This window comes from Drosophila ficusphila, unplaced genomic scaffold (assembly GCF_018152265.1).
Source record: "Drosophila ficusphila isolate 14025-0441.05 unplaced genomic scaffold, ASM1815226v1 contig_197, whole genome shotgun sequence".
Classification (NCBI taxonomy): Eukaryota; Metazoa; Arthropoda; class Insecta; order Diptera; family Drosophilidae; genus Drosophila; species Drosophila ficusphila.
In genome coordinates, this window is record NW_025064091.1 from 2,611,292 (window position 1) to 2,631,809 (window position 20,518).

Consider the following 20,518-nt stretch of genomic DNA (forward strand, 5'->3'; position numbering starts at 1 on the left):
CATGGAACTGAATGGGGTTTACAAGAATTTCAATTTATTTTATTTACTTTATACAAAAGTCTTCGAACAATTATGGTAAAGTTACACCGTAGTTCGGTTTCCGTCTCCTCCAAGTTTTTGAACAATCTAATAAATACAGAAGAGAAAAGTTACAGATAAGTCATTTAAATAATTTTATGTTGCCAAAAGGTAAAACGTAAGAATGTCGTTGAATTATGGCAGTGAAATAATACTGGATCTTTTTAAAAATTAATTCGTTAGCAAGAATACATGTATAAGTAATTTTAATAGAGGTATGAATCAACATGTATTTATATATTTTAATCTTTTTATATAAGAGGACATTTTTAAAGGAACATATCTAAAAAAAAACCAAATATGGCGGGTTGTTTATCGATTTGTAGCTATTTAAGCACTAGTGTGGCCAAAATATTGTATGTAATCGATTACTGCAACATAACATATGTGAATGTATATCGATATCTGCGATAAGTCACTCGCCTGTTTGACATCCCTAGCAGAAACCAACTTTCATACCTAAAATAAAAAGGCTGGAGTATCGCTCTTTTCTGACTACTATTTTCTCGTAAATCATGTCGAGCTACATTGCCAGGAAGGGCCCAGCAGTTCTCTGTAAGTATTGTACTGATAAAATGAGCCGACATGCGTTGAACGTGCGCATAGCAATAATTCTAAACGCCAGTTCTTGATTACGTAAATATGTAATGCGAATTTTTCTCCTGGCAGCCAATCTGGGCAGGTGGGCCTACAATCTCTCCGGATTCAACCAATATGGTAGGATAAACAAGAAGATAACTTATTATTAGTTGCTCATTATTGACAAATTGGACTTTACAGGACTGCATCGTGACGATTGTCTGTACGAGAACGAGGATGTGAAAGAGGCCGTGCGCCGACTGCCCCGAAAATTGTACGATGAGCGCAACTACCGTATCATGCGGGCCCTCCACCTGTCGATGACCAAGACAATCCTGCCCAAGGAGCAGTGGACCAAGTACGAGGATGATGTCAAGTACTTGGAGCCCTATCTCAAGGAGGTCGTCAAGGAGCGCGAGGAGCGTGAGGACTGGGAGAAGATCCACTAAAATCTTGATGCCCACACCTCTTCTCTGGACTTGTAAATGTTGAAATACATAGCTTAGATAAATACCAATGTTTGGCTATGAAATTGAGTTTCTACGTGGTCGCTTTTGGGAATGGACGCCTTCAGTTTATTCAATGGGCTATCGCGCGCTTTGTAGTTATGGTGATGATGATGAGTAACGAAGGGCAAACTTATAGAATACATAAGAGGCTCCATGCTACCTTACCTTTTGCATAAAGGGTAAATTTAACAGCGATCCTAAAACTGGCACTCGTCCCAGGAAATTAATGGCCACGGGGAAGAAGCCGCTGAAAAGATACAGAAAAAAAATATTAAAATGGTTCAAATATTACTTAAAAGATAGATTTTTGGGAGCTACCTTCTGAAAAATTAGATAATGAGATAAAGGGAGGCTTAAAAGAGTGGAACTTTTACTTATTTTAGGGGAAATTTAAATTTCTTAAGCTTATACAGGTTGCAGATATGATATTATGCAGATATTATTAGAAAGGAAAGGCTTTTATACAGAAATAATACCAAAAAGAGCGAGATATACTGATTGAGATCATTATTTTGATCCATATTTTTTTTAACCAATCATAGCAGACGACTAAGAAAATAATTTTACTTTAAAGGCCAATTTAAGATAATATTTTTATTACATTAAAAAAGCACTTCTTGTTTTTCAATTGGAATCAATTCCATTAGGATCTTAAAATTATATTCAAATGTTGCATTTGAGGGTTCAGACCAAAAGTCTAAAAAATGCAGAGTCTCTTTAAATAATCAAATAATAACTATGATGGATATGGTTGTACCATTAGGAAAATTGATTTTTTAAACTAGATTTTTGTAGTATTTATAGCTTTTGCTACACCTTAAAATGAAATTTTCAGTTTTTGACTATTTGTATTTGATTTTTATAAACTCTGGAGGTCAAGACCGAAGAACTGTGGACTACGCGCCCGGTAAATCCGGTTGATATACCTTATACAATGGCGCACTAAAGTATTCGGAATAGCAATTGGCCCAAAAGCTGCTTACCTGAACAGGGCAAAGAATCCATAGGATTCAATAATCATGCCAATGATGGGGAATCCTAGCAGAACGATAACGATTCCTCCCAAGAAGGCCGTCGTGCCTTTAACTTTGTGTCTTTGGAAGAAAAAGCGGAAAGTGCGCTCCACACCGGTGACACAGCCCAGGCCCGATATGAATAGAATCTGCGGAGAACAAGCAATTGCTATAATTATACTGTTCCCAGGTGGGGATATATTGCTGACTTACATTGCCTATGGCGAGCAAGCCTTTATCGAACAGCAGCAGCATGCCAAGAAACAAAAACGAAATGCCAAAACCAGCCAAGCCGATGCCAATTTCTGCGGGAGGATTTAAGTGAGCGTCTGTTTAGTTTGCAAACCGGAATATCGTTAGGTACTTACTTTGCAGATCTGTTATCATTTTGTGTTTGTTTCTTTTTTAGTTTAAGAGCGAGCAAAAAAAAATCCACGTAAACACCAATTCAATTTCAAAGCACGAACAGCTGATTCCCACTTTCATTTAAAGTTTAGTGCTAACGATGTAAACAAAATTGCAGGGCTGCAACCGTTTCAGTGTTGAAAAGCGATCGGGTAATCCGCAAAATACAAAATATTTTTCTACCGAGATACAATAATATTTGTAGCTTTGATTTATTTCTCTGCAATTAGCAAACGTTTTTATTTCCTTCACAGTTGTAAAGGGTTGTCGGGTACTTACTGTTCTATTTCCAATCGTTCCGCGATATAAATATTTTACCAAGTACATACATTTTCGATAGACTCGCCGATAGTCCCAGCCCCACTTGGCACATCCCTAATTTATTTTCACACGCCATTTTACAATAAAATTTGCATCGCGCTGACGCTTTATTGAACTGTTAAAAACGTTTTGTGTGCAGCGAGTATAAACTCCTGCAAATCTATCGACCGAAAAGAAACCGTTACCAGCTTTTATTTGTCATGGATCGTAAGTAGAAATATAAAATCTGTGAGAAGCGTGAGAAAACACTGAAATATGTGCACTTTAGGTGGCGGTTATGGTGGTGGTGCCGGACAGGGATATAATAATTTCGCTGTCCCGCCGCCGAACTACCAACACTTGCCAAATAAAACTGGCAACTACAACGAGCCACCTCCGAATTACGGCAAACAAGGCGGTGGTAAGAATCCATGAAAAATAAACCCAAAGACCCAGCCTCCCAAGAATGCAGCGCTCACATATCGACACATTTATGTTATAGGTTATGATTCCGGTCATCGTGGTTCTGGTGGAAGCGGTGGTGGTGGCGGTTCCTGGAACGACAGAGGAGGCAATTCCTATGGGTATGTTATTCCCTTTTACTTAATAATATCGGTACAGATCATGGGTAGAGTTTCACAGATGCTTTAAGAGTTATTAGCAAAGTGTACGGTACAAATTAACAATAAAACAACAACAACAAAGAACATTAAGAATCAAATCAGCCTAATCAACGAAAAGACGATTCAATTTCTGATAAACGCAAAATGTGATCTAATGAAAGGATAAATGGAAATATAAAATTGCTTTTGCAATATTCGAGCAAAATTTTAAAACGTCTGGTGGATAAAGCACAAAACAAAAATACCAGCTGTTCTAAAAGCAGTGGCCCCAATTTGGTTATTTATTATTTACACGGTATGACTGTATATCATGTTTGTATGTAAACTTCTAAAAATAATTAATTTTTTTGTTAAACGCTGACTACAACTTAGAAACTGGTATATTGAAATGGTTTTTGATATGATGCAAATGTATTAAATGGTTTATAAATCGCCTTGGGGATGCAAATAATGGAAGAAATTATAAACGAGTGGTTCGACAGCCCCTAAAATCGGTATAAAAAATTCATCTGATAAAATGTATACAGTCTTTAAATGTTATCGTTTCGCTAATACCATATTATCCACCCCTGCGTGAACATTTTCAAAATGACACACAAAAAAAGATAATTGTAAACATTTCTGGAAAAAGCTAACTAACAAAAGTGTGGGTCAAGATAAATGAATAAAAACAAAAACCAACATAACACAAGCGAGCCATAAAAAATAATAGATCAATAAATCAGACGATATGATATTATTTTCATAATTCGATCATATAAATCCAAGAAATCCCCAACATAACTCAGCAATCATAAAATGATCTTAAAAAAAAAATTGTTTTAAAATCGCTCGAAAGAAACAAGGAATAACATTAAAATCAGTACGATTATAATTTTAATATAGATTGGGTGTGGTTGTGATTAATTATATTAAAAGTCATTTACGTATTCACGAATAATTATATTTCGATTCTTACAGATTCTGAATAAATTATTAAGAGGAGGTAACAAATTCGATCTTAAATCGTTTTTTCTCTAACAAATTAAGTATAAGATAGCTTTTTTATATTCTTGATAATCGTATATATTTTTTTTAGTTTTGCTTGTTATCCAATATAAAATTGACGTTACACTTCCGTTTAGATTAATAATTAACACTTACTGACTTTTAAAAATGATTCTAACCCACGTTTTGACAAGTTGTAAGATTATATTAATGGTTTTAAACTTATTGTTTTAGTATTTAATTATGTACTGTATAAAACGGTTTGCATATTGTGTTTAATAATGATGGTAGTGTATTTGAACCTACTGAAAGACAAAGGGAGAATATTTGCCGTCCCTCTCATTTCCCTGCATTTTGGGTTCTTAAAAAGGAAAACTTCTTTTACTATAGTAAAGTACAAAGGTTTAGAGTAAATGTTTAAGAGTCAATATGTATGTATGCATAAATTACGATGTCCTCTTTAGCAGTTTGATCAGTGATTGATTGCAGCACTTGATTCTGGATATAAAGGTGGAAAATAACGATGTGGATATCCGCTGTTCTGTTTTTTTTTTTACTGTCGTCACTGACCGAACTGCGCCGGGTATTATTACCAAGAAATCGGTATTAGATACCATAACAAGATATCGAACAAGCAATATGTATTCAAGGGATCCTACGTCACCATACTGCATTAAAACCAAAATCAAAGCATTAAATAAGTTATTCAATATCCTCTTTTAGAAATGGAGGCGCCAGCAAGGACAGCTACAACAAAGGTAAAAATAATGCAAATAATTGCAATCATATCGAGTAATGTATACCAATATTTTTCTACATATTGATCTTGAACCTAAAAACGAAATGAAAACAAACCATAAAAAAACCAAAACCGATCAGAGCAGAAACAGTCTTGTTCTGCTAGTTCCAAACCGAAAAACAAAAATTAAAATTCGTGCCGGCATTCTTTGTGGGGGTTACCCATTATAATTCCATCGAAAATGCCCACATTTTTTAGAGTGTATTTAGTGTACTTCAAACTGATTGATCTCTGTACTTGATCAACAATGGTTAACGACCGATTTGGTCTGGAGGGTTACCTAATTTTAAAGTTTTAAAAAAAAAAAAAATGTTGAGTGTATGTCAAAGGTTATCTATCACTAATTAAGGGTTTAAGGTGCATCGATTGGGCTTAGTCCCGTCAATTAGGGGTCACCAGTTTGTGTTTGATGTACCAGTGTCTGGCATTGAGAGGCCGAAACCCACTTAAAGTGTCCCCATGTCTCTCACCGAGCTCACACCCACTTAAAGGTTTTAAAAATACACCTCGAAATTCTGGTTTCCAATACGAGTATTCTGGTTAAATGTCACAAAACATCTGAGAAATAGCATTCGATATTAAATATCGGGCGTGTTCCTAACTTCGGCCTTCAACTTCGTTGTGTTTTTGGTGGTTGAAAAATGACGGGGAATAAATTTTGAAAATAAAAAGAACAACAAAAGTTATATTAAAATAGTAGTTGCTTTCTAAGCTAATTACCTGTTTTGCCAGCTCGTTCTAATATCGAATTCGCTTTTGTAGGACCCGGAGGATACTCGGGCGGCGGTGGAGGAGGCGGCGGTGGCTCCGGTGGCGGCGACATGATCACCCAAGAGGACACCATCTTCGTCTCCGGCATGGATCCATCCACCACAGAGCAGGATATTGAGACTCACTTTGGAGCTATTGGAATTATCAAGGTAAGTTGACTCTGCAAGGAAAATCATGTTTAGAATTAAATTTCAAATTTATTAAACTTTGTAGAAGGACAAGCGTACCATGAAGCCAAAGATTTGGCTGTACAAGAACAAGGAGACCGGTGCATCGAAGGGAGAGGCCACTGTCACCTACGACGACACAAATGCCGCACAGTCGGCCATCGAGTGGTTCGATGGACGCGATTTTAACGGAAATGCGATCAAGGTGTCGCTGGCTCAGCGCCAAAATAACTGGAACAAGGGCGGCGGCGGTCGCGGAGGATTCGGTGGTCGTCGTGGCGGAGGAGGCGGCGGTGGTGGTGGCGGCGGCGGCGGTGGCGGAGGACGCTTTGATCGCGGAGGCGGTGGCGGCGGCAATGGAGGTGGTGGTGGCCGTTTCGATCGCGGAGGTGGCGGTGGAGGCGGCGGCGGAGGTGCCGGAGGTGGTGGCAACGTGCAGCCACGTGACGGCGACTGGAAGTGCAACAGCTGCAACAACACTAACTTTGCCTGGCGCAACGAATGCAATCGGTAAGTGGGAACCACTAAGGCATTAGTTTATGCTTTTCTTTTTCACAATTACAAAAAGAAGAAAATGTACTATGTTCTTCTATATAGCTTTTTTTTCAAACTACGCTGTGGACAAACTTTAATAGTTCCGAATTTAATCGACCACTTTTTCGCATTTCCTTACAGCTGCAAGACTCCCAAGGGCGACGATGAGGGATCGAGCGGCGGCGGCGGAGGTGGCGGTGGCTACGGCGGCGGTGGTGGCGGCGGAGGCTATGACCGCGGAAACGATCGCGGATCCGGCGGCGGTGGCTACCAGAACCGGGATCGTGGAGGCAACTCGCAGGGAGGCGGCGGTGGCGGCTACTCGCGCTTCAATGACAACGGCGGAGGAGGCGGCGGTGGACGCGGTGGCCGAGGGGGTGGCGGCGGAAATCGCCGCGAGGGAGGGCCGATGCGAAATGATGGCGGCATGCGTTCTCGACCGTACTAAAAAACGCATGCAACCCCCTCCCTCCCCCGAAAGCACCTAATTTTTTCACATTTACGTATTAATTGTAGCAAGTACTCTTTTAAATGTACTTTTAAATTAACCAGTCGAGAGCTAAACATAAATAACAGCACACTTTTATTTCAACCGGATTTTAGGCCAACACAGACACGGTTATCGCTCGTTTTGACTGAACTCTTATATATTATATAATCTAATTTAACGAATGTAATGTAACATGGTACATACAAATAAAATATATATATATATATATATATATACAGTTCATATATATATATATATATATATCATAAATTAAAAAATATGTTTTTCACTGTGGGGAATTAGGGTAAAAGAAAATCGGATACCTATTGTTAAAAGATGTTTGAACAGCAGTCTGTAATAAGTCAACAATTTTGCCTCGCTTATCTTCAACAAAAATAAGGAATTTTAAATTGGGATAACACATGTAGGAAGCCAGTCACGCGTAAAAAGCGTGGATGATTCATCAATTGTTTATTACGATAACAAGCGTCTCGGCAAAATCCAGACTTTTTATTTTTAGATTTACGTCAAAAAGAATAAATGCTTTCCTTATTGTGTTTACAGTTTACAATGGCGCATATTTACCTTCTTTCGCAATGATTTCATCTACCAGATGTTCATTCTCTAGTTGAGCTAAATATTTGTCAAGTTACGTTAAGTGCATTTTTTTTTACATCATTTTCTTTTATTTTTAATATACATAATAATATTACAGTTCATCTTTTTCTAGCAGGGTGTAGCGATGCTTGGATGGGCCAAGTTCCTTGAATTTTGACTCTGGAGGCGAAGTACCTTTGCCGGTTTGTGGGTCAGGTTCTATATCATTCGTGGGATCCGGCCCATAATGAAACTCCCTACAAAACAGAGTCCATTGAGCCTTCTTCATTCATCAAAATAATAACTTTTAGTTAGGTTACCTGTGCAGCTTGCCGCTGTAGAGATCCTGAAGGAACTGCTTAAGCTTTCCCGGTGAGTACATATCGCTGAAGTGGGGGAAGAGATACATGTGCTTAAACGAATCGATGGCAATCAAGGGCAGGTCATCTTCCGATTTCCCCAAGTGGTGAAGAGGATGCGCAAACCGCTTGCCATCAGCAGTCAAAAAGTTGACATTCTCTGCGATGTTTTGTAAATTAGTAACGTTAAAGTTAAAGTACAAATCGATAGGCATTAGTTATCATACGTTTTTCGTCCAGCAATTGTCGCTCAATGATTGACTTGTAATCCTTGATAGAGTTAAGATCATCGGGCCGATGAAAGAGAATAAGGAACGGCAGTCCCTCCTCCGTGAGCTCTTCGGCATTCTCAAACGTAATTTCGCGCACCAGCGGCACACACTTTTCTTGGACCCAAATCTTAAGTTCATCGAAGGTTTGCAGGCTTCCTGTGTAGGTCTCATCGTTCTCATGAGACAAGGCAACGTCGGGCCTAAATACTATAATTGGTGTGCCTAAAACATAACACAACGTGTGTCAGTATACAACAGTTAATGGCTCCGCTATGTTATTTTACCAGGAGGATGCATGGCTTGAGCAGCATCGCCGAATCCCACATGGAACTGACAATCCTCCTTTAGATTTGTAGCAACCTTGCGGAAGATATCATACTCGGGCTGGTCTCTACGGTCGAAATAACCGAGAATAAGGCGCTTCTTTGAGTCAAGGTTCTCCAAATCCTTGAGCGATTTAAACTCCTGGATGGGATCCTCCAACTGTTTTTTAACGAACTCAAGGAAGGCGTCCGCAGAACGCTGACCTCGATATTCGCGTTTGCTGAGCTGCCCATTGCGGACAATTTTCAAAGTGGGATACTTGTTTATGTGAAACCGGGATGCGATCGCCGTCTCCTTGTCGCAATCCACTTTTCCTAGCACCACCTTGCCAGCCTCTGGAAACTCTTCTTTAATCTGCAAAAAAGAGTCAATTTACTTTCCTTGTTTCCAAGTTTCTTAGCCTAATTTATGTAAATATAAAGTATCAAGTTGTGCTTTAACTAAGCAAATCGTTTGACTTACCTTATCTGCTGCTTCACTGAATATAGGAGCTAAAATATTACTAAACCGACACCACTCCGCATAGAAATTAAGGAAAACCAATTCATTAGACGCTGGAAGAAACAAAAGCGTGTTAAATGTTGTAATCACCAAAGTGTGTATAAAATAGTATGTGTATTCAAAAGTGTGGCGAACTAAAAGCGATTGTGCAGTAATTACCAGGGGGCGTGCGAAACAATTTTTTCCATTTTGTAAATTTTATAGAGTAAATATTTTTTTACTGTTTTTAAGTTGTCGAGTTTGTCGACATCTAGAAAAATAGTTACAAGAAATATATATTCCCCCAAAAAACAAACAGTTCAATGATTTTTAGAAGGGTGGGTAATTAGGCCCTGGTACCACTGTAAAATCTAAAAGCTAGATAACAAGAACGGAACCCATGTCGAAAAACATTTGAGCGTAAACAAGCTTGACAAGAATTTTAATCATGGGATACCGAAATAGTGTAATACTGAGACGTTTATTTCTATTGCAACTTATATTCCCGGGGGACCTAAAGTTCGGAATCTAAAAGAAAGCACTTTGCTCTATCGCTTTGCGGTTGGCGAATGCTAATTTTTGGCGGAACCATGCAATTGCCACTAACCCCAATTGCCCAAAAACATTTAAATTCAGCATTCGCATCATCTTTGAGCAGATCGTATAAAACGCCATAATTTACCACGTTGGCAAGTGTCGAATTGAACGAGCCAGTGATTTTGTTTAGTGACACGTCAATGGCGAAGTCAGCTAATTGATTCCCCGCCGAAGTTGTGTCTCACCTAGGGTCATATCGATATTATCACTGGTCATGGGAACGGCTCCGGAATCGGCCGGTTGGGTATGCTGCAGGAGCTGTAGAATCTGCAATTTGGGAAAAGAAAACACCGCGCAATGTTAGGTCTTGGCATCTAACATCCATGCATAATGGGGCAGAAAGCCGGGCGGGATGCTTAATCGTTCTGATTCGGTGGGAAAACCGCCGAAAAAAAAAACGAGACTAAACAGAACAGAACACGTCGACTTACCGCAACTAGGGCCACACAGGGCCCGAGCTTTCCGATTCCGATTCTCGCTCCAATCATTCTGATTCGATTCTGGATTCTGGGGAAAGTGTGGGCGGTGTGGCGAGGGCGTGGAATTGCGTGCACCGGCGGAAAGTCCAAGCGATCGAATCGGATCGGCCTCAATTTAGTTACACATCAGCTGGAATGGAATGAATGCCTGCTTGGCGCACTGCAAACGTACGCACAAATATAAGTTTTAGCAATTTGGTTGATTATCGGCTGGCCAGTGTTGACTAGTATCGCCAGGAGTACTGCAATTTTAATACTTGTCACTTCGGTGGCGCACCTGCTATCGATAGTTAGGTCGCGCGACCTTCTCTAACAGTCGGGCGATAGCGATAGCAAATGTGCTGTGATGGAAATGAAACAAAAAGTGTCTAAATGAATACATATGAACACATATGTATGTGCAACAACATTTGCAAATCTTTGTTTATAATAGCTGACGCTTATGGATTTTATGGTGGTAAATAGAGCGAGAAAAGCTAGAAGCCAAGCGCGTTTTCAATTCGGCTATACGTTTCTGAGCTAAATACTGCTAAAAAGCTGCGTTTTGTGGACTCCGAAAACCCAAATCTGTGTGCATACATATGTAACGATTGTAATGTGTTATTGTTGCTTCTCGAATATCGGAATATAGTATATCCAAATATATCTATATGTATATGCGTTTAGGCAAACATACACATGCATAAATGTTTAATTACTTTGTTTATGACAACATTAGACTCGTTTAAGCACGGTAGTCGGGTATACTTTTTACTTATTGGTTATGGAACTGTGATAATCTAGTCTACTCGAGTATATACGAATGTGCGTATGTAGCGACATACATACTATGTATTGCGCACCTTCCACTGCATCTGTGTGCTCACATAAATACGTGCATATATGCAGTCGCATTATCTATATTGCCACCACGACACTCAAATATTAACTTCGATTTGTTCTAAAAGTGTTGTGCTCGAATTATCACGCCAACGATATTTATTTGGCTTTGTTTGTGCACTCCATAAATGCACATGTCCTATGTACACTTGTTTTATTTACTTATTTACGGCACACAAGTTGCCCCGAATACCAGCCACATATATGTGTAAATGTATGTATGTAGTTATGATATACGGATAACCGGATTTCCAATGACACTTTTAAATCGCCTTGCCCAAATATATAAGTAGCGATACAATAAGTAGTAATTTCGAAAACATTAAATGGCAAGTATTCTTGTAGCCGATTCACACAATGTCCGATGGATCACCGCCTCCATCGATTTGCTTCATCCGTGCCGCCGAATCGTATCCGAAATCACAAATGGAGAAGGAAGACTCCCAGCTGTTCGTTCCCTTTCAGGAGCGTATGTGTTATACATATATCCCATCAAGTACCCTTTAATATATCCAAATATTATCCCATAGTGGCTGGCGAATCGATCAAGTACCTCGGACGCACTGATGATGGCGTTCTCGCCCTGTCCAACTATCGCATATTTCTCTCAAAGAAGTCAACCGCCTACGAGACCTACGTACCCTTGGGCCTAATTGAATCCGTTCAGGTGCGGGATTTGTTCCAGCTAATTGTGAACTGCAAGGACGCCAGCACGGTGAGGTGCTCCTTTCAGTCAGCGGAACAGTGTGCCGACTGGCAGCGCCGCATCCATCTGCTAATCGGTGTACCCGAGGCGCTAGAAACTCTCTTCGCCTTTCCATTTTACTCCTGGACCTGCGATGTGATTGGCAGCGGCAACGGTAGTGTGCAGGCCAACGGAAACGGCCTTGTGGCCAAAGATCGCTACTTGGCCAATGGCTCGGCAAAGGTGGGCAATCCGGCAGCAAATCCTCTGGGCGATCCTACCAGCGAGACCATATCCTCCGCAATGAGCAGCCGCCTGCAGAGATCCGTGCGTTATGAAAGCGACTTTAAGAACGAGGTAGCTCGCCTGGGATTCGATCTGAAGGGCTCCTGGCGCATCTCCACAGCCAATGCTGACTTTAAGCTCTGCCCCTCGTATCCACCCAAATTGCTTGTGCCCTGCTGCATTACCGACGAGATGCTCCACAACGTGGCCAATTTCCGGGGTTCCCGCCGACTGCCGGCGGTCGTCTGGCGGCATCAGAAGTCGGGTGCTATTCTGGCCCGTTGCAGCCAGCCGGAGGTTGGTTGGCTCGGCTGGCGAAACACAAAGGACGAGCAATTGCTGAAGGCACTGGCCGATGCCTGCGCCTTCGACAGGGGCGAGCACGCCAGGCATTCCACCACACTCGCCAATGCAAAGTTGCAGCAGTCGACAAAAGGTTCCAAAGAGAACACGGCCAATGGTCAGTCTGGCCAATCTGGCAAAAGCTCACCATCACTGGAGGATTCCTCGCACGAGGAACTCACGCTCGATGAAATAAAGGTAAGGTTGCAAACAAAGGTACAAAATCGAATGACATTCGTCTACAATTTAAGCCAATATTAAGTAATGTTGAACACATTTATTTACTATTATTTATTTATTCCTGCGCAGAAAATCCTCATTGTGGATGCTCGGAGCTACACATCCGCGGTTACAAATCGGGCCAGAGGTGGCGGCTGTGAGTGCATTGAGTACTACCCCTGTGCAGAAATTGAGTTTATGAACTTGGGCAATATCCACGCCATCCGAAAGAGTTTTCATGCTGTTCGACAGCTTTGCGCGTCCTCTGCCGATGATCCAAAGTAAGTTTGATGGTCTATTCAATTAATTTATGTGTAATACAATTAATATTTTACAAAAACCCATAGTTGGTACGGTCAACTGGAAAAGACCATGTGGATGCAGCATCTTTCAGGTCTTTTGGGAGCCACAATGACCGTTGTGCACACAATAGAAAAGAATGGACGACCCGTTCTTGTTCACTGCTCAGATGGATGGGATCGCACACCTCAAATCGTGGCGACGGCACAGCTCTGCTTGGATCCCTACTACAGAACTGTTGAAGTAAGTTTGTTATATTTAAATTTTATGTTCTTAATTTAAGCCTTAAACTGGCGACAAGGCAATGCTGACACTTTTTTCTCAAACTGATTAAATTTTCGTCTCTGTTTCGTAGTATGATGCAAACTTGGCCATGGGTTGGCTCAGTCAAGCTTATCAAGTTGTTTGGTTTTATTGATTTTTTGTGACTAGGCATTTATTGGACTGTCTGTGTAAATTGCGTCATTAGAGTTTGCCGAATTGAAATAAGTAACGATTTGTTAAAGAAATTTTAAATATTCTAAACTTAAAAAAGATTATGAAAACAAAAAAAAAAAACGAAAAACAAAAACTAATAGAAATATTTCGGGTATTTCTTAACTCTGATTAATATCTAATACTTACATATTTTTATTGCAGGGATTCCGCGTCCTTGTAGAGCGTGAATGGCTGAATTTCGGACACAAGTTCGCCGATCGCTCTGGCAACGGTCCCAACTCCGACGAAGTTAACGAGCGATGCCCAGTTTTTCTACAGTGGCTTGATCTGGTGCACCAAATACACAGACAGTACCCCTGCAGTTTTGAGTTTAGTATAAGCTATTTGGTAAGTTTTTCAATGGAATACCACATGGTCTGTTCATAAGAAACCATTTATCCTTTAGATCAAACTGGCGCAACATTCGCTGTCCTGTCTATTCGGCACTTTCCTATGTAATTCGCTCAGAGAACGTATCGAAAATTCAGTTTTCGACCGAACGTTTTCGGTGTGGCCATTTTTAGCGGAAACTATGTATAGAAATCCTCTCTATAAGCATGAGACTGAAAAGGTGAAAATCCATTTTTGTATTTAAGGGTAATGGAAATGATGAAGGTTTTTTTTTAGGTTCTTTGGCCGGCGCACAGTGTGCGGTTTTTATATTTTTGGTCTGACGTATACCTTGGTAGTTTAGGCAACAAAAACGGAACTGATCTGCCATTACTAAGTAATGAAAGACAGAGCGGACACAACGGTAAGTTTGTAAATATTCCTTAAAATAAGGCCCAACTTACATTTGCTTGTAACTAAAAACACAGGCCTAATGGCGAAGACAAGATCTTCTGAAGACTTAACAACGAATGAGTTGGGACAAAGCACCATTTCAAGGAGATCAAGTGATCCCAACCTTACAGTTGAATCCATGTAGGTTTTTATACAAATTAATTATGTAGGTGTTGAATATATATAAATGTAATCATTCATTTTCCATTTAGTGTTACAGATTGCTTTAATGCGAATAGCAACTCGATGTTTGACATTCGATCTGAGACCGACAATAGTGTTAGCGAAAATGTGCAGGAATGTGTTAAAGACTCCAAAGAACTTCAGCTGGACGTAACGGATGCAACTGAAGCGGGTCCACGTGCCCCCTTGAATAATCCCATTCCAGAGTTCCATAACGACCAAAGTACTGCTTCTAACCGTGATATATTGGAAGTGGAATCACAATTGCCAACGCAAAGTTCCTTGGTGTCCACACAACAACCGATCCCCGGATCCGTTCGAAATGTCCACGTTTTGAGTTACTCTGAAAACGGTAAGCGGTTCTATATTAGAAAACTCCGTTTATACCACTTAGTGTTTGTTGTTCTTTTCTTTAGATCAAAATCCAGTTCCTTCAAAACCTGAAGACACAAGTGATATTTGTCGCACTTTGTGGCATGGCGCAGTCGACACTAGCACTGATACCCTGATACCCGCAGAGCCCGTACAAAAAACAAACAACGATATCACTGACAGCAGTAGAAATCACATAACGCCCATCGAAGTGGCGACCAGTGGGGATAAGAAGCCGGAGTCGACGACGACCACTGCTGTCCAGAGCAGTAAAATAAGTCAGAGCTATAATAATTTGCCCAAGGTTCACATGAAACCGAATGCCGTGATATGTGCGCAGCGACGGGACGCTTTTCCACATCACCTTGACCTTCAAGTACCACGAGACAATGCGGCAAGCACGGAACGTTGCAAGCCGGAGAAATTGCCCAAAGATGCGAATGCTAACGGAACCCTGCTGGCATCCGATGGCTATCACGCAGAGGAAAGCCTTTTCATGTCTCCCGACCTTCAGAGATTCGTGGCACAGTCACCATTCGATGCTCCCGCGGCGGGAGGCCGAATACGTCGGAACACTTTCGGGTCGAGCTACAGTCGCGACTTGAAGTTCACAGCAGAAAATGGCAGGTGAGTAACATTATCTATATTCCACAGATCACAAAAGTATTACTTTGGGATTTAGGTTTATAATAAATACAAAACTGTAGACAATTGATTAATAGCAAACATCTAAACTTTCAGCGCACATCACTTCCCTTCGTCGGGGATTATTTCGTTGCCCCCGACACCATTTCAGGAGAGGGCTCAGTTTACTATATCCTGTCCGGATGGCTTAGCTCATGGACTCAGCGAACAAAACATAAGACTCCACCAGATCGTACAAGAACACAAGGTAACATTTACTGGATATTTTCTTGCCTTTTCCTTAAATTAAATTATTATTGAACTATTTTAGCTACGAGAGGAAATGCTGCTGCGGGAAATACACGGCATGCGACTGGCTTTGCTGGAAAAAGGTTGCCCCAGCTGCAATAGCATCGTTTCGACAAATTTGGAACATGTAAATAATGATTTAAATACTTTGATAGGCCATTCAAGATACAAGCGTTCTAGGTATAATCCGCGTGCATATATTCTTGAGAAGCGTGGTTGATGTTAGATATAGCCACTTGTAGTAAGGTGTGTAAGCTAATGATAACTGAAAAGCACACTTTCCATAAATAAACAAGCGTTTCCCATGCCTGGTTTGATAGCATGACACTACTACTACATTGTTGACGAAGCAAAAATTGTAACCTAATCATAAGTAATATTGTGCATTAACTTTCAGTCGTCTAATTATTTAACTCTTCTTTAGGAAAATGGATCGGATATCGTTGAAAATGCTTCAACATGTTCCTGGGAAGCCGTCGAAGAACGTAGCGGTCCCCCATCGTTTGCCCCTTCCTTGATCCAAGAGAAAAAAAGCCTCCAGTGTCCTTTGGGTACCAGACCATGCAGTTTCGCGTTGCTCTAGTTGTCAAACTGAGTTCTGGCTTGGACGAAGAAAACATCATTGTCGGTGCGCATCCAACATTTGAAAACTTACTGTTTTTTTCGCATTCAAGATTTTCAATATTCGTTTACTTTATTTTGCTTGAGTTGAACACTAACACGCTAGCAAATGTTAGCAAAATTTATAAACTGTTGTACTTTACGTACCTATGAAATCTGGACAGCAATCGTGTTTTTGTTTATCTTAATGAAAGGACTAATCGACTTCATTTAGTTTATGTACTAGGACTCATGACTATACTCTAACAATGTGAACTATGCTAATCAAGAATATATATAAATTTATACTTTTCATTATACCGTATTTTCTAAAAACAACAATTATTATGTTTATGTGTCAGTTAAAAAACAGCATAGGTATTCTCATAAATTAAATTTATTTTGTTCCAAAAAAGTTGAACTTTAAGCAAGGGTTTTAGGGCCCAAAGGACTTACATTTAAATAAATAATTTATTTATTTTTAATTCTGGCCAATTTTTAATTCTGAAAAATTGTAATATACTTGCAGATCATGTGGAGAAATTTTTTGTGCTGACTGCTCGGAATTTTGGGCACCTTTGCCAAACGAAAAGCTTTTTAATCCAGTTAGGCTATGTGGATCTTGCTACACGACCGTCACAACAAATGTCCAAGAGTACGCCGCCGTACCTTCTGAATCCCAGGTAAAGGACGATGAGACGTCTCAGCAAATTCCTAAGAGCTTTTCCCAATTAATTTAAGACTTCTCTGTTGTATCAATATGTACATATTATTACTCAAAAATATTTATTGCATATGTGTTAGCACCATAATAGCGAAAAATTCATCTGTGCGTTTATATAGAACACGAAATTATACAATTTTGTTAGAAATATATACATATGTGGATATATGGAAACAATTGTAAATTCAAATACAATCTTTAAACAAAAATTACATTTAGTTTGTTGTCTATACCAAGTAAAAATAGCAAGGGGGTTAATAAGGGAAGATTACATATGAATTTGAATAAATTTATTTGGCGCGTCTGTTGGTGGGATTTTTGTGTGCGCCAAGCTTATCGATAACTTTCCTGGATCTTTTACTGTTTGCATTTGACATGATTGTCAGCTTTGATATTATTTTTGGTTTGTTATGTATTTCCTTAAGAAAAATCATATTATAATACGATACTTTGTCTTTTCTTTTGCTTTAATATTCATTAATTAACTAAGGCGCGTTTAAGGAAGAGAGCAATTAAATTAGAAACATTATTGATTATGATTCCTTTATCGCTCTCGCAATTTAAACTCAATATTGTTAATTGCTTTTGGCTAATGTAAAAGCATTCGTTTCGTTATCGATAGCAAAATCGCAACAGTGGGAGCCATCTAATAGGACAGTTTTCGTCCTCGTGCAGGTAAACACCCAGGTAACTTATCGATAAAGTTAACGCACACAGATGTCTCATCAATAGAAGCGCCAAACACGGCGTTGTTTCGAAGTTTATTTTTGTTAATTTTCCATTGAATTGTTAAGAATCCAATTGTGCAAAGATGGAGGGAGTTGGAAATTTAATTGACTTGACCGAATGGGACGAGCCCAGCAAGGAGACGTCGCCCGAGATGCCAGGGGACTTGGTCGCTGCCTCAAACTTTGAGGGACCTTACGATCCGTTTGATTTGATGGAGAAGGAAGCCTGCATTAAGGTGGGTTAGGTTGCATTGGAAACTAAATCATAACGTAGAAATTCCTATCCACTTTACCACAAATTCGTAAGCGACAAAGTTATTGCACACGTTATTTTATTTCCATTTTAGGGAATGACCCTAAAGACGCTGGCCAAGGAAAAGGTGGCGAGTGCCGAAGGGGGAATTTGCCCGGATCTTAATAACGAAAGTCCTCCCATTTGCATGCAGTCGGACGGAGAAACTCCGCAAAGGCGGCGATCGAACAGCTCGTTTCAAAAGCAGCTGCTTAAACTGAACGCCTCGCGGTCCATGACAAACACTCCGCCCCAAAATCGGTCCAAATCGGACATCGAAAAGACAATCCTGCACGAAAACTGGCAGATGCTGGCGGCAGAGTCACCTTTGAAACTTATTGAAGACGACGACGTCATGTCGACCAGTATCGACTTCGAGGAAGACCTTAGAATGCTACGCATACCGATTTTGGACGAACCTAAATCAGATGATAAGGTTGAAGACAAAGTGAAGGAAGGCCCAGGACTTCATCGAGATGATCAATTCAACGAAAAGGACTTCAACAAAATTTTGCAGCAGGTGAAAACAATGGCCCACGAACGCGTTGAGAAGACCAAGTGGCATTTGATTGACTCGGCCATCGAATCCATTGCTGCGGTCGTTTTTGGTCCGGATGTCCGGAATGCCGATCAAGTCCCACAATCGCCCTATTCATACACTCGACAGGGAACATTCGACCTCGAACTCCAGGTACGGAACTATTTTGCGCCAATTTTACCGGATATTTAATAGGTAATTTATCCACTTTAAGGGCACAAAGACAAGGCGTTCTTTTGATACTACGCAGGTGCAGGAAGAGGAGAGCGGGTGCACATCGGTGGAGCCTGGCAGCAAAGTTGACAACTTTCCAGACGCAATGGTCTGCTCTGCAGCCACCTTCGACGGCGAGTCTCGTTTGGACCCTTTCGACAAGGACTTGCTTCCCTCCCTGCCTTCGATTCCTTCCATTCCAGTGGCCAGAAAGGAGCCGTTCATGACTGAGTTGGTGGACGAGACACTCGCTCTGCAGATCAACGAGTTGCTGGAGCGACACAAGCTCTCAAAGACTGCGGTCGGTGATCAGGAACAGCAGGGCGTGGATCCCAGGACAGTCATTCTGTTGGTGAATCCCAGCAGCTACGGCAGTCAGGTTGCTTACGCCTCCAGCTGCATTGGAAAGCCGGATCCTATGCCACTGAGTGATTCCAATTCCGCAGGCTCTATGCGCCGCCGATCGTCCTCGCTGTCCATTCAGGACAAATCGAAGTTGCCTAGGGAGGTTCTGAAGTCCGATCGCCAGGTGGAAAACCTTCCGCCGCCCAGGGAAGCCAAAAGCACTGCCACTGTCGGTCCGATGAGCGCAGCAGCTGCATTTCGTCAGAGGAGCAATTCCTTCTCCACGCCCAGCAATCCGTCCACGAAGGCCTACGAGAACAGGCGCACACTGATGAGCAGCCGCATGAAGACCCCATCGATAACCGAGACGGTGGGCAGATCCAATGGAACCGCTAAGGTGGCGAAGCCCATCAAGCCCGTGATTCCAATTATGAAGGTGACCGCAACCAACGAGTCCACATACCTGAACCCCGTCCATCCACGAGTCCCAGAGACGCCCATGTCCACGAGGACCAAGCCCGTCCAGAAGATGTCCTGCACGAGCACGCCGCTCCCGCAAATGCGTACCCAGCAGCGCAAGTCCCTGAAGCCCTTGGGCTCAGCCAGCTCAGGATCTTCCCTTTCAAATGTTTCCTACTCGACGCCAAACTTCAGGCGGCCGAGCATCTCGAAAAAGACCGGTTCCGGGTAAAGTGCATGGCGTGCAGATAGAAAGCACCTGCTTGTCCCGTGGCTTGTCCCGTGGTGGCGCAATGTCGCCTGAAAGTGAATCCAAATGTGATGTCTGAGGTCAAGTTTTCAACCTTGAAGATAAACCCACAATGTGAATAAGGCTTGGCTATCTCTTAATACATATATATACTTTTTTTCCTTTTCCGCTGACGTCACAAGATAAAGGGAACTGATATGCAGTCTGTACTAAGTATTAAACGTTAGCTAATTATTTTTCTTTCCGAACGGATAATCAGTGTAATCATACTCTTCAATGTACTTTCCATTACGAATATTAGTTCTTAGTTACTTGGTCTTTCTCTTGAAAATCTACCCATAAAGAATAAGTCAACTGCGAAACATATCCTCTTTAAGTCTGTTTAATAATATATTCTTGCTTTATTTTAAATTTTCCATAAAGTAGTGTCTAATAAAATGAGATTATAAGTAAAGGTACACTTCGGTAAATTTACAAAAATTCATTTAAACCATTTTGCCCAACGGTTGAACACCTGGTGGCCTTAACTCAGAAGTTAATAACCACTC

At 41.0% G+C, this 20,518-nt stretch overlaps 6 protein-coding genes and 1 long non-coding RNA gene across 8 annotated transcripts; 4 read left to right on the forward strand and 3 right to left on the reverse strand.

The window, feature by feature from the left end:
• Nucleotides 1-12: 12 nt before the first annotated feature.
• On the reverse strand, nt 13-2,677 carry LOC108102136 (vesicle transport protein GOT1B). The gene is made up of 5 exons (XM_017206807.2): nt 2,548-2,677; nt 2,393-2,484; nt 2,150-2,328; nt 1,332-1,413; nt 13-126 (listed from the first exon to the last, which is right to left on the reverse strand). The coding sequence occupies exons 1-5, from the start codon at nt 2,564-2,566 to the stop codon at nt 82-84; spliced, it is 417 nt and encodes a 138-aa protein (XP_017062296.1). The 5' UTR covers nt 2,567-2,677; the 3' UTR covers nt 13-81.
• LOC108102137 (cytochrome b-c1 complex subunit 7) lies at nt 499-1,193 on the forward strand. The gene is made up of 3 exons (XM_017206808.1): nt 499-633; nt 748-795; nt 859-1,193. Exons 1-3 carry the CDS (start codon nt 594-596, stop codon nt 1,104-1,106), a joined length of 336 nt encoding a protein of 111 aa, XP_017062297.1. The 5' UTR covers nt 499-593; the 3' UTR covers nt 1,107-1,193.
• A 283-nt stretch (nt 2,678-2,960) lies between the features above and the next one.
• LOC108102135 (RNA-binding protein cabeza) lies at nt 2,961-7,482 on the forward strand. 2 transcript variants are annotated; one of them, XM_017206805.1, is made up of 7 exons: nt 2,961-3,112; nt 3,174-3,305; nt 3,387-3,468; nt 5,218-5,252; nt 6,056-6,213; nt 6,278-6,741; nt 6,907-7,482. In XM_017206805.1, the coding sequence occupies exons 1-7, from the start codon at nt 3,106-3,108 to the stop codon at nt 7,211-7,213; spliced, it is 1,185 nt and encodes a 394-aa protein (XP_017062294.1). In that variant the 5' UTR covers nt 2,961-3,105; the 3' UTR covers nt 7,214-7,482. The 2 variants fall into 2 exon arrangements, with proteins under 2 accessions (XP_017062294.1, XP_017062295.1); XM_017206806.1 differs by lacking the exons at nt 5,218-5,252; nt 6,278-6,741; nt 6,907-7,482 and having other exon boundaries at nt 2,963-3,112; nt 6,056-6,182.
• A 427-nt stretch (nt 7,483-7,909) lies between these two features.
• Nucleotides 7,910-10,602, reverse strand: LOC108102134 (endoplasmic reticulum resident protein 44). The gene is made up of 7 exons (XM_017206804.2): nt 10,316-10,602; nt 10,070-10,151; nt 9,270-9,361; nt 8,768-9,161; nt 8,439-8,705; nt 8,173-8,371; nt 7,910-8,109 (listed from the first exon to the last, which is right to left on the reverse strand). The coding sequence occupies exons 1-7, from the start codon at nt 10,370-10,372 to the stop codon at nt 7,965-7,967; spliced, it is 1,236 nt and encodes a 411-aa protein (XP_017062293.1). The 5' UTR covers nt 10,373-10,602; the 3' UTR covers nt 7,910-7,964.
• A 72-nt stretch (nt 10,603-10,674) lies between these two features.
• LOC108102131 (myotubularin-related protein 4) lies at nt 10,675-17,354 on the forward strand. The gene is given in 16 exon segments (XM_017206795.1): nt 10,675-10,820; nt 11,588-11,711; nt 11,773-12,752; nt 12,864-13,054; nt 13,121-13,316; nt 13,713-13,898; nt 13,957-14,121; nt 14,178-14,304; nt 14,369-14,474; nt 14,546-14,868; nt 14,933-15,515; nt 15,630-15,780; nt 15,844-15,948; nt 16,246-16,347; nt 16,349-16,449; nt 16,951-17,354. Coding segments are annotated over 16 exon segments (3,666 nt in total). The 5' UTR covers nt 10,675-10,805; the 3' UTR covers nt 17,162-17,354.
• LOC108102139 lies at nt 12,817-13,205 on the reverse strand. The gene is made up of 2 exons (XR_001772146.1): nt 13,095-13,205; nt 12,817-13,038 (listed from the first exon to the last, which is right to left on the reverse strand). It is a non-coding gene; the product is annotated as an uncharacterized LOC108102139 (long non-coding RNA).
• Nucleotides 17,355-17,859: 505 nt separating the features above from the next.
• On the forward strand, nt 17,860-20,428 carry LOC108102169. The gene is made up of 3 exons (XM_017206869.2): nt 17,860-18,109; nt 18,221-18,856; nt 18,918-20,428. Exons 1-3 carry the CDS (start codon nt 17,957-17,959, stop codon nt 19,950-19,952), a joined length of 1,824 nt encoding a protein of 607 aa, XP_017062358.1. The 5' UTR covers nt 17,860-17,956; the 3' UTR covers nt 19,953-20,428.
• The last annotated feature ends 90 nt before the right edge of the window (nt 20,429-20,518 follow it).